Source organism: Trachemys scripta, chromosome 3, assembly GCF_013100865.1.
Source record: "Trachemys scripta elegans isolate TJP31775 chromosome 3, CAS_Tse_1.0, whole genome shotgun sequence".
In the NCBI taxonomy this organism is placed as follows: Eukaryota; Metazoa; Chordata; order Testudines; family Emydidae; genus Trachemys; species Trachemys scripta.
Genome location: NC_048300.1, coordinates 196,995,687 through 197,009,643, shown reverse-complemented (window position 1 = coordinate 197,009,643; position 13,957 = coordinate 196,995,687). Strand labels below are relative to the sequence as shown.

The 13,957-nt window shown below is 49.2% G+C and overlaps 1 protein-coding gene across 2 annotated transcripts in view; it reads left to right on the top strand.

The window, feature by feature from the left end:
- The first annotated feature begins 792 nt into the window (after positions 1 to 792).
- LOC117875429 overlaps positions 793 to 13,957 on the top strand; it is a 62,872-nt gene continuing 49,707 nt past the window's right edge. The window contains exons 1-2 of one of the 2 annotated variants that reach the window (XM_034766760.1): positions 793 to 944; positions 11,232 to 11,402. In XM_034766760.1, the coding sequence (XP_034622651.1) occupies positions 11,266 to 11,402 (137 nt within the window). In that variant the 5' untranslated portion in view covers positions 793 to 944; positions 11,232 to 11,265. Of the gene's footprint in view, positions 945 to 9,606; positions 9,628 to 11,231; positions 11,403 to 13,957 lie in introns of those variants that run through there. The other variant, XM_034766759.1, reaches the window with a different exon arrangement.

Sequence of the window (13,957 nt, the reverse complement as noted above, 5' to 3'; positions counted from 1 at the left end):
GACCAGAACTGCACACAGTACTCCAAATGAGGTCTCACCAGCGCCTTGTACAACGGAAGCAGCACCTCCTTATCCCTGCTGCACCGCCGGCCGGGAGCTGCCTGTGGTAAGTGCCTCCTGGCTGAAACTTGCACCTCACATCCACTCCTGTACCCCAACCCTGTGCCTCAGGGTCAGAATCCCCTCCTACACCAAACTCCCTCCCAGACCCTGCACCCTGACACTCTGCCCCAGCCTGGAGCCCCCTCCTACACCCAAACTCCCTCCCAGAAAGAAACTAATATAACAGCTGTTCTAAGGTAAGACATAGGCTATTCTGAATTAACTATATTCTATATGTTTTAAGACTGAAATGTAACCACAAAATGGCTTTATGTTAATTAAAAAGCAAGTTTAGTATAGCGTTAATAGCTTCAATGCCATAATTGTGATAAATTTGTTTTAAATTAGGAAAAAGACTTGTATACAGGGCTCCACAAAATCTAATAGCCCCGGGCCCACAGGAGATTGGTTGTGCCTCTCTCTACAGAAAAGGGGGCTTGCTGGGTAAATAGGTCAATATAAAGGTTTGGGTCGGTTTTTTTAAATGGGTACTTTGTCCATCCCTAGTTTCCCTTGTGCCCCATTATGGGGCCATGGTTGCTGCCCACGCTGGTTGGACTCTGTCTGGGCCCCTTTTACCTGTATAGCCACAGGTGAATCTGTTGGTTTTGGCAGATGCCTTTGCTCTGTGCCCTGGCTGACGCTGCACAACCAGGAAGTCCCTGAGATTGCAGCTACCCACCCACAGACTCCTGTTCAAAGTTTAGAGCAACTGGGGAAAGGCAGCTCACAGCTGGGAGAAAGTTTCCCTGCAGAGAAGGAAGCCCCCTTCCCCCTTCCAGGAGGCAGGGCAGGTTGGGACCTGCAGGAGACTCTGAGCCAGGGCCTTGCTTCTCCTTGTGGTGAGTGGCTTTGTGCTCACAGAAAGTTTGTTCTGGGAGAAGCGAGTGGGAATGAGGGTGGAGATAGCAGCTGTGTGCTCTCCCCTTGGGCTTCCCTCTGCACTGTCCTGGGGAAAACCAGCATGGGGGCACCCTGCTCTCCCTGGTGGGATACAGGGGTGACCCCTGCCCCCTTCTCTTCCCTATGGCTCCTCTGCTGTCCCTGAGTTGGGGGGGGGGCAATCTACTCTCTCCCATGGGGAGTCCCTTTGCTCTCCTAAGGGGGCTGCCCCATATCCCTAGTGAGCCCCGTGTCCTCCCCAGGGGGGGCCTTCTTCCTTTGCTCTCCTGCAGGAGTTGTGCCTTAGGAAGGTTCCCCTCCCTCCTCCTGGAATTAAACCTGCCGCCTTGCATTGCTCAGACAGGGGAGACTGGGAGGCAAGGCGGGGCTTCTCCCTGTAGCTTTGAAGTGGGGACCGGCAGGGTTTAGGGGTGTTTGAAAATGGGATGCAGAGTACGGGGGTCTCCAAGCTAGATGCAGGGGGATCTCAGTGTTGCTGGCAGAAGGAGGCATGACTCTGTAAAAGTGGGGAGCTCCTGGAATTGCAGGGAGTTGATTGGAGGACAGTGGTTATGAAGTGCTGTGGGGAGGATGTGGGGGGCAGCAGCAGGGTGGTTATGAAGTGGCATGGGGAGTGTGGGGGATGGGGTGTCTGGGAGGGTGGGTATGAAGTGGTATGGGGCTGTGGGGGATAGGGTGTCTGGGAGGGTGGGTATGAAGTGGCATGGGGGGGTGTGGGGAAAGTGGCAGGGGTTTCAGAGGAGTGGTTTCCCCGTGGTTATGAAGTGGTATAGGGGGAGGGGTGGTTGTGAAGTGGCCTGGGGGTTTGTTGTGGGGAGAGTGCAGGGGTTCAGAGGGGTGGTTAGGGAGTGGCATGGGGGGCTGTGATGAAAATAGGAGTGTTCAGGGGGTGGTGATGAAGTGACATGAGGACTGGTGGGGAGGTGGCCAGGGATCGTGATGTGAGGGGATGGCAGAATCCGCAGTTTGCACACTGGGAGATCTGAGTTGTATGCAAGGCCTGGGAGCCCAGATCAGGAAGAGGGGTGGCTGGTATCTCCTACCAGACTGCTTTTGTGTCCCTAAGGGAGGGAGGCAAATCACTGAGGGACTAAGGCCATGAGGGAATATGTGGCACCTGGTATCTTTGGGCTGGGCCCTCCCTGACTTTATTAGTACTTGGGCATTGGGCAAGCGCCTCCTGAGAGCCCATCCCTGCCCTAAAGAGCTTGCATTCTATATGCACAACAGACCGTGCTGGGATGAGGGAAACACAGGCCCAGGGAGGGAAAATGATTTGCCCAAGATCACCAGCAAGCTGGCAGTTAGGATTAGAACACAGGTCTCCTGGATGTCAGCTTAGTGTCCTAACCATGGGATCACACTGGCAGGCAGGTTCAGGCAAGCACCCTTCACGGTGACTTGAGGTGTGCGGGGAGGAATTTAGCTTGGGCTCCTATTGTGCAAGCATAAAGAAGGCCTGAAACTTTGGTGGTTCTCAAAAAAAAAAAGTGTTTTTAAAAAAAACAAAACAAAACAAAACATTTTTTTCTGTGCTTTTTTTCCTCCTTAGAAATACCAGTAACAACTCCTGTCTCCCCTCTGGTGTTCAAGATTTCCTTGGGAGCTTTCTCATCCCTTCACTGAAGAAATTGTGAAGGTTGGGGGGGCGGGGAAGATTGGATCTTTAAAAGAGACATTTCTCCCAAGTGTTTCTCATGTGTTTGAGTTAAATAGGTACATGGGTTAGAGGCAGAACAATGAGTTGTCAGCCGTCTGAATAAAAATAATTTCCCCTCCTGGTGAATCAGGTTTCACTTCGGTCCTGTGTAGGCTAGAAAAATTGGTTGTATTTGAAAATCTGGTAGCTAACAGGTTTTTTTAAAACACAACTTGATACCACGCTCAAACACAGCTTTAAAAACCTTTACAACCACCTTGGCAAACTCCCATGGGAGCCTTTAAAAATATGCTAGCTGGCCATGGCCCTAAGATCGGCTGTGACCAGCTAATCCGTGTCTACGCTAGGTGCATAATACCCACTGAACAGCTTCTCTTGATTTAGCATTGTCCATATCAAGCCCATTACATTGGTGTGTGCCCTCCCCCAGACCACTGGTGAAAAGAACCATACTGCTCCTGGTATTGACTAGTGTGTCCTCCCCCACCCCCCGCTGTTATCACTTACCTATTCACCAGCTGTTATTACTTATATACTTTTCTGTTCACTTCCTTCTTGGTTCTTGTTCCCCAGCTGTTCCTCTTTGAGAACAGGCCACTTGCTGTGAGTAACTAGGCTGTAAGAGAGACATATCTTGCAGCCAAGATTTTGGGTGCTCCAATATGATACCTTAATGGGGTCTGGTTTTTCACCAGCCCATTGTATGGACCCTTGTCTTGATGTGCACCCAGATCCACTAGTTATTCCTGGAAATCTTGGTTCATATTTTTCCTCCTTCCTCTCCAGCTAGCCCACGTCTGCAGTCAGATGGCACCTTCCTGTCTGTGCCATCTGATCAGCACTCTGGTTTTCTTCAGCTCTTGGAGCTTCCCTCTCATTCACCAGGCAGAAGCTCCTGCTGCTTTCACCGTGAGCTGTCTTGGGTCCATGATGACCGCTCCGTATTCCGGGTGTGATGTTGTGCAGTCTATATGGTTTTATAAAAATATAAGTGAATATAATGTAACTGGGATATGCTTTGTGCAAAAGGTCTCTTGTAAGGTATCATTACAAAGCTCATAATCTACTGAGTGTGATCATCCTATCTGTAGAAATGTACTGCTCTTGTATCTATAACTAGAAATATAAAACATAACTCTGAGGGCCTATTGTAATTATGTAAAGTGTGGGCCATTAAGGATGGTTTGGAATCTTGATGACTCCCATTGTCTGCAGATGGCTGTATTTACCTGTGAGTCTTCCTGTATATGTGTGTGCTGGCAAGTGGGCAATGAAGTCTTGCAGTGATATGTGATCATGGGAAATTGGAATCTGAAATAACCTGTAGCATCTCCCAGCTTTCAAACCTTTTTACAAGCATTAATGAAACAATTCTCAAATCACTAGAGCTCTGCAAATTTGCAGATATCTGCTTTATATCCATAGGCCATATTTGCCAACCAGATGCAGATACAAATTTTGTATCCGCGGAGGGCTCTGCAAATCACCCTCAGGTAGTTCATAATTACTATTCCCATTTTTTTCATGGGAAAACTGAGTCTGAGTCTTTGCCATGATCACACAGCACATTAGGGTTAGAAGCCAAGAATTCCTGGATCCCAGCCCTGGCCTCAGACCTCATCATACCATGTTTCTAACCTATAAGTATATTGCAATTGACACTACTATGATGAGCTCTTCTGTCATTATCTGAAATAATGAATTGGGGTCCCATTGTGCGAGGCATTGTACTCACCCCTAGAAAGAGAGAGCCCCTGCCCCAAAGAGATTACAGTCTAAACAGATATGATGGACAAAAGCTGAGAGAAAGGAAGTTGTATTATCCCCATTTTACAGATGAGGAACTAAAATGCAGACTGGCTCAGATCCTTATAGATAGTTAGGCTCCTAACTTCCATTGAAATCAGTTTCAGTTAGAAACCTAAGTGATTTGACCAAGGTAACACAGGAAGTCTGTGGCAGAGCTATGAATTGACCCCCAACCTCCTGAGTCCCCAGCCAGTGCCGTAAGTGCAAGGCCAGCCTGCTTCAGCTTAACCTTCCTTCTGCACTTGGGGTCTCTTCCTGCAATGTGCCCTTGGAAATTATTGAGGACGTTCAACACTTTTCCGTAGTGAGTGATCAGCCAGGATGACTGACGGGGGATTAATGATCTCTTTCTGTTGTTTGAGGGCAGGTGCTTTGTAGCTGTTGAGATCTCCTCTAGAGGCTAAATTTAGATGGCCAATTTTCCCCATGGTGTGGTGTTTTCAGTCAAGAAGCTTTGCCCCCGCTTGAGCAGCCAGACCACATATCATAAGAAAGAAAATGAGAGATTGTTTTCTCAGGGCTCTCTAATTTGTAAAGGTTCAGAGAGGAAATTCTATAGAGTCCTAGAAACAATATGATTCTCCAATTCCCTAAGTGCATTCAGTGTTGGTGAAAGGTGCCAGACTGAAAACCCTGGAGAGCTAAGCCCCCGAGGTACTCAGAGTAGGTATAACGTGAATGGATGATGCAAATCCTCCATTCTATTCTATCTAGGTTCTTACCCCATCTTCGTTGCTCATCACTATAGCATCTGAGTGCCTCCCAGTTAGTGCATTAACCACTGTCCTAAGCACCTGTCACCTGTTATATCTTCTCTCATCCTCTCCCCAAGGGGAGAAATGCATTCACTGGAATATCTTGTTTTGGTGAGGGCTTTAGGTTTTTGGATTTTTTGTTTTGTTTTAAATATACCTGCTGCTCTGTATTTGTTAGAGAAGGCAAGGTCCAAAAAAGGCACCTTTCACTTGGAGTTGAAAGTGGTGAGGTTTGTGGTGATCCGTAGTTCCTGGGGGAGTTCATGCTGCAGGCCCAGACCAGCCCCTGGGAACGTTCTGTCTCCTTCACAGACAAGCTGTTCCCATAGTTTTGAGAGTTCCATTGTGCCAGAGGAGCGGAGTTGTTGAGCAGGGTCTTCATCTTGGAGCTTTCGGGTGTTTTAAATAGGCTGCACCCAGGAGTGCTTTGAAGCTAAGAAGCAAGACCTTGAACTTGATCCCAAAGTCTCTGGGAAGCTGGTGTAGAGAGCAGAGGGCGGGCGTGATGTGCTCGTGGTCGCTGGTCTTGCTGAAGGGATGCTCTGCAGAGTTCTGTACTAGTTGGAGTTTCCTAAGTGCTGAAGGCTTCATGCCCAGGTATATTGCATTGCTGCAGTCCCGCCAAGCATTGACAAAGGTGCATGTAACCAAGGGCAGGTCATCATCCATCGGGATGGGACAGAGCTTCCTAGACAACCAGAGTTGACAGAAAGCATTATTTGTGGTTGCTGCTACATCAGACCTTAGTGTCAGCAAGAGTTGAAGAGTACTTCTAAAGTATGGACTGAACTGACCAATTCAACCACAGACTGCAGCATGGCTGCAAACTCCTCGACATACTTCCCTCTCCCCACCATCCTCGCCTGTCTTGCCTGGGTTCAGCTTCAGCCAGCTGCTCATCCGCGAGCAGATCTCGGCCAAGCACTGGGCCATCTTCATGGTAGTGGCATGGTTGTACGTGGTGAAGGATAGGAACAACTTTGTGTCATCTGCATATTGCTGGCGCGTGACTGAGTGTCATCTGAGCAGTTCACCTACTGGTTGTGTGAAGAGGTTGAAAAGGACCGGAGAGAGAACTGATCCCTATGGGACTCCACAAAGGAGGGGTCCTGCGGTGGAGATACTCTCTTTCCCATCACTACTTTTTGAATGTGCCCTTCCAGGAAGAATTCAGACCATTTTAGCACATTCCCCTGGGCCCCAGTTACCTCTCTCAGGTGAGGGGCACCACCTTGCTGCCTGCACGCCGCTCTGAAAGAAGCCTCTCTAGTGCGGTCCTAGGAATTTGGTCTCTGTGGTGAATTCAGTCCTTAGCCTCCTGGCTGAGAGTGCCAACAAGTGTGGTGAGGTTTGGGAATATGACACTGTAACAAATATACTTGCTGCAGGTAAGTGTGCATGTCAACTCCCCAAACTCCATTCCAGGAAGTTGGGCATTCAGCCTTAGGTGCCAAAGGCCTCTACCAGCTGAGCTAAAGGAGAATTCCCTGCGTACTGTGATTCGTGGTCCCTAGCTCAGCCACTAAGATTATGGCTATGCTGCAGTCAGTGATATGGCAATAGCACAGGTGGGCATACCTGCCCTACCTTGAATCGAACTAGCACTGGTAACAATAGTACTGTAGACATGGAGGCATGGGCTTTGGCATAGGCTAGCAACCCAAATAGGTCCCCACTTCTGTTCCTAGATTAAAGCTAGCGCAGGTTTGCCTACTGTGCTACAGTAACACCTATTGCCGTGTAGACACAATCGTAAGGGCGACGTCACTTGTGTTAACGCGTTTCGCAGGTGCGAGGCCTGAGAATGTCTAAGAAGTCGGCCCCGTTCTTATCATCAGTTTGTTTCTAGGGCACCATGGGTGCACATGGTGGTAGCCCTGTACAAACACAGATGTGCTGAGCAACAGTCAGAGTCCCTGCTTGCAAGAGCTTCCAGGGAGCATGAATGCAGCAGAGAGGACAGATTAAATCTCTCATGCCAATAAACTGCCTTTGCCAAGACTCAGGGTCCAAGGCTAAGCTGGTGAAGGATCAGCTGGAACACAGCAATGCTGGTATGTGTCTTAGATTCTTTGCTGTGAGCGTACCGACCTGAGGCCAGTCAAAACCAGGAGGAACTGAAATAAATCACGTCGGTGCAGCTGAAAACAATGCAAGCCTCTCTCGTGAGTCAGGCTCAGCAAAACTCGATCATCCTGTTTGTTGTTTCCTGGGACCACGTGGATCTTGCGGCTGCTTCTCTGGGGGTCTCATCTTTGTCCCCTCTGCTCCAGGTTTTTTTTTTTTTTTTGATTCCTTTTCTAAGTTTTACCATTCTCCTGGGGCTACTTATGCTAATATAATCCATCTGTTGCTCCACCCAAGGAACAAGGGTCTCAGCTATTTTTTCCAATGCGGATTGAGGGCCAATTTTCTTAGTTTGTCATCTTAAAAAGGGAACTTTTAATTTCTTTCTGGGGGAGCGAAATCCGCCTGATTTTAGTCAAGCCCCTTCAGCTTCTGGTGGGAGAGAGCAATAATGTGGTTCATGAGGCTGAGAACACGGTTTCGGGGCAGGGGGTTGGCGGCAAATGTTTCTTTTGGGAAATAGTTGGTCTTTTTCTTCCCTAACTTTGGAAATTAGGAACAGAAGGTCCGAGCTTTAGCTGGGGAATCCAACAGGGCTCCACCAACTGCAGATCTGGCTCGGAATGTCCTTTTTCCCCATCTTTGCCCTGTCTATTTCCAGGTGGGCTCTAAATGCAGGGTTGGATTAAGGTGAAGATGCATGGAGATCTAAGCTGAGAGGGGCCCATTCACCCACTAATGTTAGAGGGGCGGGCCCTGTCAGAGTGTGCGGGATCTCTCCTGAGAATGGGGAGCCGGAAGCAGCCACAGAAAAAGAGCCAGGAGCACTGTGATTGGTTGGGTCTATTGGGCCAAGCCCAGTTTCGGCTCAATCCCTCACTGTCTAAGCACATTCCATACAGGTCATGCTGCTGGAAAGGACGTGTTGCTTTCGCTTCTCTTGTATTTTAGCTCGTTTCATTATTAGTACACACAGGGTTGTATAGGAGAAGGTTGCAGCTGAACAGGTAACGCCGCCCTTGCTCGGAAAGGGCTCGCTCTAAGTGAATGCAAACCGTACAAGACCAGACAGATCATACACAGAGCTACAGGGTGGGGCCAACGCAGCTTGACATAGGTATGTTCTGAAAGTCTCTTCCCAGAGATGGAGGGTGGTGTGGGCCACTATTCCAGGCACATGGAGTGGCATGGGAGAGGGGTCGCAGACCCAAGCACTGAACACCGAAAATAGTAATCGGCAGTCCTCTGAAGTGCCTTTAAATACAGGGCTCTTGGAGCTCTTTACAAACATTCATTCATTCTCCTGACTCCTCGGAGAAAGGAGAGAAGTATGGCACAGAGAGGGAACTGAGGCAGGGTAAAGGGAAGGGACTTGCCCAAGGTCACATGGGGAGTGGGGGGTAAAGCCAGGAGGAGAGCCCTGCTGTAAAGGTCGATACCGGTGTTCCCCAAACGGTGTGCCATGGTGCAGAGCTGTGGGTGTCAGGTCTGAACCAGTGTGCCGCGTCATTTTTTTTGAAATGCGAGAACAAAAACATCCTTCCCTTCTATTTGAATGGGTGTTGGAGCCAGATCCCAGTCTGTACTTTTGCTCTCTGGGACGAAGTCACGTTCCATGCCCCAAAGCCAGGTTAAGATAGCAAGTCTGAGTCCTGCAAGGTGGGGGTGAGAAAGGAACGGGGGGGGGAGCTGCCTTCTGATTGGCCATCTGCCTCATTGCCCCGCCTCCTCCAGTGGCAGAGCAACCAATCTGAGCGCCAGCTCCCTCTCCTCCCCTCCTGTGATCAATGGGTCAGCTTCTCCCCCTCCCTCCTGCAGCCAGGGGCAGGGCGAAGATCCCCTGGGGTCCCCAGCCTGGAAGGGGAGCAGGGACCCTACTGCAGCCCCTCAGGGTTGGGAGTGGGGAGGAACCCCAGGAGAAACACAGGTGAGGCAGGCAGGGGAGCTGAATTTGGGTGGGAGGTGGTGGACCCAGGGGGGCAGAACTGGTGGGGGAGCTGTGGAGGCAGAACTGGTAGGGACAGCACTGGGGTCAGGTGGGGCTGGACTGGTGGTGGGTAAGGACAGAACTGATGGGGGGCTTCAGGATAGAACTGATTTGGAGACTAGGGGCACAGGATTGATTTGGAGGTTGGGGGCAGAATTCATTGTTGGGGAAGGGACGGTAGGATGACCAGACAGCAAATGTGAAAAATTGGGGCAGGGGTGGAGGGTAATAGGAGCCTATATAAGAAAAAGACCCTAACATTGGGACATCTGGTCACCTTAGGGGACGGAGAGATGTGGAGGTGAGAACTCCTGCAGCAAAAGGAGAGCCTCGAAGATGAAAAGGTAATAACATAAGTCTTGATACAGAATAATGTTGGTAGCTGTTGTTTCTTGATTGGTACAACTTTTGTATTATTCCTTCATCATATAATAAAACAATTTTTGTATTTGGCGTCTGGGTGTGAATGTGTGAGTCGACTAAAAATGAATGTCACGGGCTGTACAATAAAGTGAACGATGTTTGTTAGAGTCTATTGTAAAGACTGTGAATGGCCAGGGTGGTAAACAACCAGGAGCGCCGCCAGCTTTTCTGCGGCCCTAGGTGGCGGAAGGTCCCGCCCCGAAATGCCGCCCCCCCACAGAGGCGGTGGAAGGTCTGGCCGCCGAAACCCCCAAATTGTAGTGCCCTAGGCGACCACCTAGGTTGCCTAATGGGTTGCGCTGGCCCTGTAAACAGCTTGAACTGAGGCGATAAGAGGGCGAGTTCGTTTTGGAGACAAAATAACTAAAAGTTTCCAGGTGTGCCATGGCAGAGAGAAGGTTGGGATCTAGTCTAGTTCAGTGGCTCTCAAACTTTTTTACTGGTGACCCCTTTCACATAGCAAGCCTCTGAATGCAACCCCCCCTCCTTATAAGTTAAAAACACTTTTTAGTTATTTAACACCATTATAAATGCTGGAGGCAAAGTGGGGTTTGGGGTGGAGGTTGACAGCTCGCGACCCCCCCCCATGTAATCACCTCATGACCCCCTGAGCGGTCCCGAGCCCCAGTTTGAGAACCCGTGGTCTAGATGTTTTGTTACCTCTTTACGCCCCCTTCTTTTGCTGCTTTATTCCACAAATATTTATAATACATTTAAATTTAACAGAGCAATTAAAACTGATTAGTTGAGATTATTTTTTTAATCGTTTGACAGCCCTCGGTTTTTAATTTTTATTTTTCCTATTATCTTATAATAAAACTTTGAAAAGAAAAGTCCTTTTCAAAAGAAAAATTGAAATGTTTCATGACGAAAATGTCAAAACAGGACGTGTTGATGGTATTAGGACTTTCCCCTTTCTTACTCTGAAACAAATTTTTAGCAAAATCATGTCAATTTCATGAAACATCTTGATTTTGGCAGAACTGCAGTTCCTGACAAAACTCGTCGTTCAACCTTTTTCTGACCAGCTCTAGCTGGAAGGCAGCCAGCCTGGTAGAAGGGAAGCTTTAGGATGGATCTGGGCTCGAGGTCAAGGGCTCGCTGATCATTTTCGCTGTCTGGTTCCAATATTCTAGCACTTGGTGCTGTTCATTTGATGTTCCTCCCTTGCAGTGTTGGGTGTTTAATAACCCCTGGCAACATTTCTCTGGTTGTTACAGGAGGGTTCATAAAACCTTAGTAAATTCCATAAACCCTGCTGCTGGGCTTGGGGTGTGATCCGAGTCCCTTTCTCACCTACTACCAAAGTCCAATCCCCATCTCACACCACCTCCCTAAACTTTACACATGCACATATTATATATCATACCACTGTACAAACCTTCAGATACAAGCATGCCCTTGTGCAAACAACACATGCCGCCTCCTTCTGATGCACATTGCTACCTGAATAATACAAATGTTGCAGGTTGGTGCTGGTATTCTTTGTGATTTTTATTTGCCGTGCGTGTGTTTCTTTTTTCAGTGGTTTTATTGCCCCTCCCCTTCCACCTGGCCACATGGCTCCCTCTTCGGCAGAGAGACCAGAGTATTCGACAGTCACTTTCAGCTCCTGCCTGCTGCAATGGAGTTTAGCATCCATTGTCCCTGTCCTGCTCACAGTTCTCCTGCTTCTTCTCTGCATCCCCTTTAAAAGGTAGGTGCTCTCCCTCCTAAATCTCTCACTCTTGCTTGCTCTCGTTATTCATGATGAGTGCTGCTGGTGGAAGGTGCTGGGCTGGGCTGTCAGCCCTGGGGACAAAGGACCACATTCAGAGTGGAATCTAAGGGCTTGCTGAATTCGGGAAAACTGGCACTGGTATAACTACACTGATGTAGTTCCATCGCTGTAACCCCCTGGTGCTGACACACTGTGCCTGTGCAAAATTGAAGCTAGACAATTTGAGACCAGAAATAATGTGGAAATTAATTACCCCTCACTGTTAAAAATCACTGGAACAACTTATGAAGGGTTGTGGCAAATTCTCCAGCACTTTAAAATCAAGATTGGATGTTTTCTAAAAGCTAAGCTCTCGTTCAAACAGGAATTAATTCAAGGAAGTCCTATGGCCTGAGCCATACAGGAGGTCAGGTTAGAGGATCACAATGGTTCCTAACCTATGAATCTGTGAAAATGGGTTTTGCACCTGTGTCTGGTCTATATGCAGAGCTGCACCAATTTCACTAAAGGTGTGTTTTGAAAGAGATTTAGTTTAAGTGGTGCAAACTGCTGTGTAGATGCTCTTAAATCAGTTTAAACCTGGTCTATAGCTGAATTTGGTTACTAACTGTTTTTAAAACGTACCAGTTTAAGTTTAATAGGCTCTAGATCAATTCAGTTAAAGCAGTGCCCTGCTTTAGTGTAGACAAGGCATCCCTAACGCTTTGGTCAGAGAACATAAGTGGGTCAAAGGGCATTTGCATGTAAAGGAGTCTGACTCCCCCTCTCTCTCCCCCACCCCAGAAAAAATTGGGCCCTAGCAATGGCTGAATCAGAGAAAAAAAGAAGAACAGGAGTACTTGTGGCACCTTAGAGACTAACAAATTTATTAGAGCATAAGCTTTCGTGGACTCAGATCCGAAGAAGTGGGCTGTAGTCCACGAAAGCTTATGCTCTAATAAATTTGTTAGTCTCTAAGGTGCCACAAGTACTCCTGTTCTTCTTTTTGCGGATACAGACTAACACGGCTGCTACTCTGAATCAGAGAGTTAATTTTCTAGCTAGCACAAATATCAGGCCTAGGTGGTGAGCTGGATATTTCTGATGGGTATTCATCTATCTGCATGCTAGACTGCTCACCGCCCTGTCTGATGTGACAGCCCCTCTGCAGGGAGAGGGATGAGAGCGAGACAGAGGACCTTGCATTTGTTGATGCCAGTCTCCTTGGCTGATTGAGGATAATACAGATCAGCCTTAATGGGGGTCCCGTGAAGTTTGTGGCAGAGCAAGTGGAGGGAAGGGGATGAAAGGACCATATGAGAGGAACAGAGCGGCTTCCCCTTCACTCCAGAGAAGGAAGCAAAGCTGTGTCAGGCCCTGGGCCAGTTGAGAGACCAGCTGCACTCTCTCCAAACGACACTACGTGCAGCGGTGCTGTGCGATTTCTCCCCTGGAGGTGCACTTTGCCAGCTTGGCCACTGGGTGGCGTCCGCTCACACACATGGCAGTGACAGAGCAGTTGTGTGGCAATTTAACTCTAGCCATTAACTCACCCAAGGCAGAAGGGGAATTCGGCTACCCAGGTTTCATGTCGCTGAGTACAGGGGTTCTCAGCCTTTTTCTTTCTGCCCCCCCTCCCAGGATGTAAAATCTCCACGGCCCACCTGTGCTGCAACAACTGGTTTTCTGCATATAAAAGCCGGGGCTGGCATTAAGGGGTAGCAAGTAGGGCAATTGCCTGTGGCCACAGGGCCCCTGCCAAGCGAAGTTGCTCAGGCTTCAGCTTCAGCCCCGGGTGTCGGGGCTCAGGCCCTAGGATTCAGCCCCATGCAGTGGGGTTTCAGCTTTCTGCCCTAGTCCCCAGCAAGTCTGACACTGGCCCTGCTTGGAGGACCCCCAGAAACCTGTTCGCGGCCCCCCAGGGACCCCCGGTTAAGAACCACTGGCTTAAAACATCTCTTGCTGCTAGTATCGTGTGGGACTTCATCTGCAAAGCCTCATTGGCAGAGCCAGATTTTAAAACCGAATGGTGGGGGAGGGCAGAGTGAGGGGTCGCTGGTGGTGGGTTGGAGAGCGAGCCCACCCCATGCTCGCTTGGCAGCAGTCGGTTGTTGCGACCTGGCACATGGGGTTATGGCACCAGTACCATCTTGACAGAGGGGCGGCCGGGACAAATCTGAGCGCGTGGTGGTGTGACATACCGTAAGGGGTCACGGAGACACGTAACACTGTGCACCAGTGTTGCAAAACGGAGTGGGTAGCCACGTCCAGCCCCCCGGGACAGGAGCTGCTTCCGCCCTGTGTGAAAATTTGTGTCGTGTGCCTCCTTTTGTCGGCTGCATAATGGGCTTGAAAAGGCACCCCACGAACATCGAAAGCTGCCGGTGGAGGGAATGGCCCGGTCACTCTGCCACTGCTTATCCTGTGCGCTGCTCCTCCTGACTGTGCGCACAGAGGGCTCCGCAAGGGGGAGGGGAGAAGGGGGATTAACAGGCAACACAACATCTTTCACATGGGACAAAAACACAAAGGGTTTGTCTGCATGGCAAGTC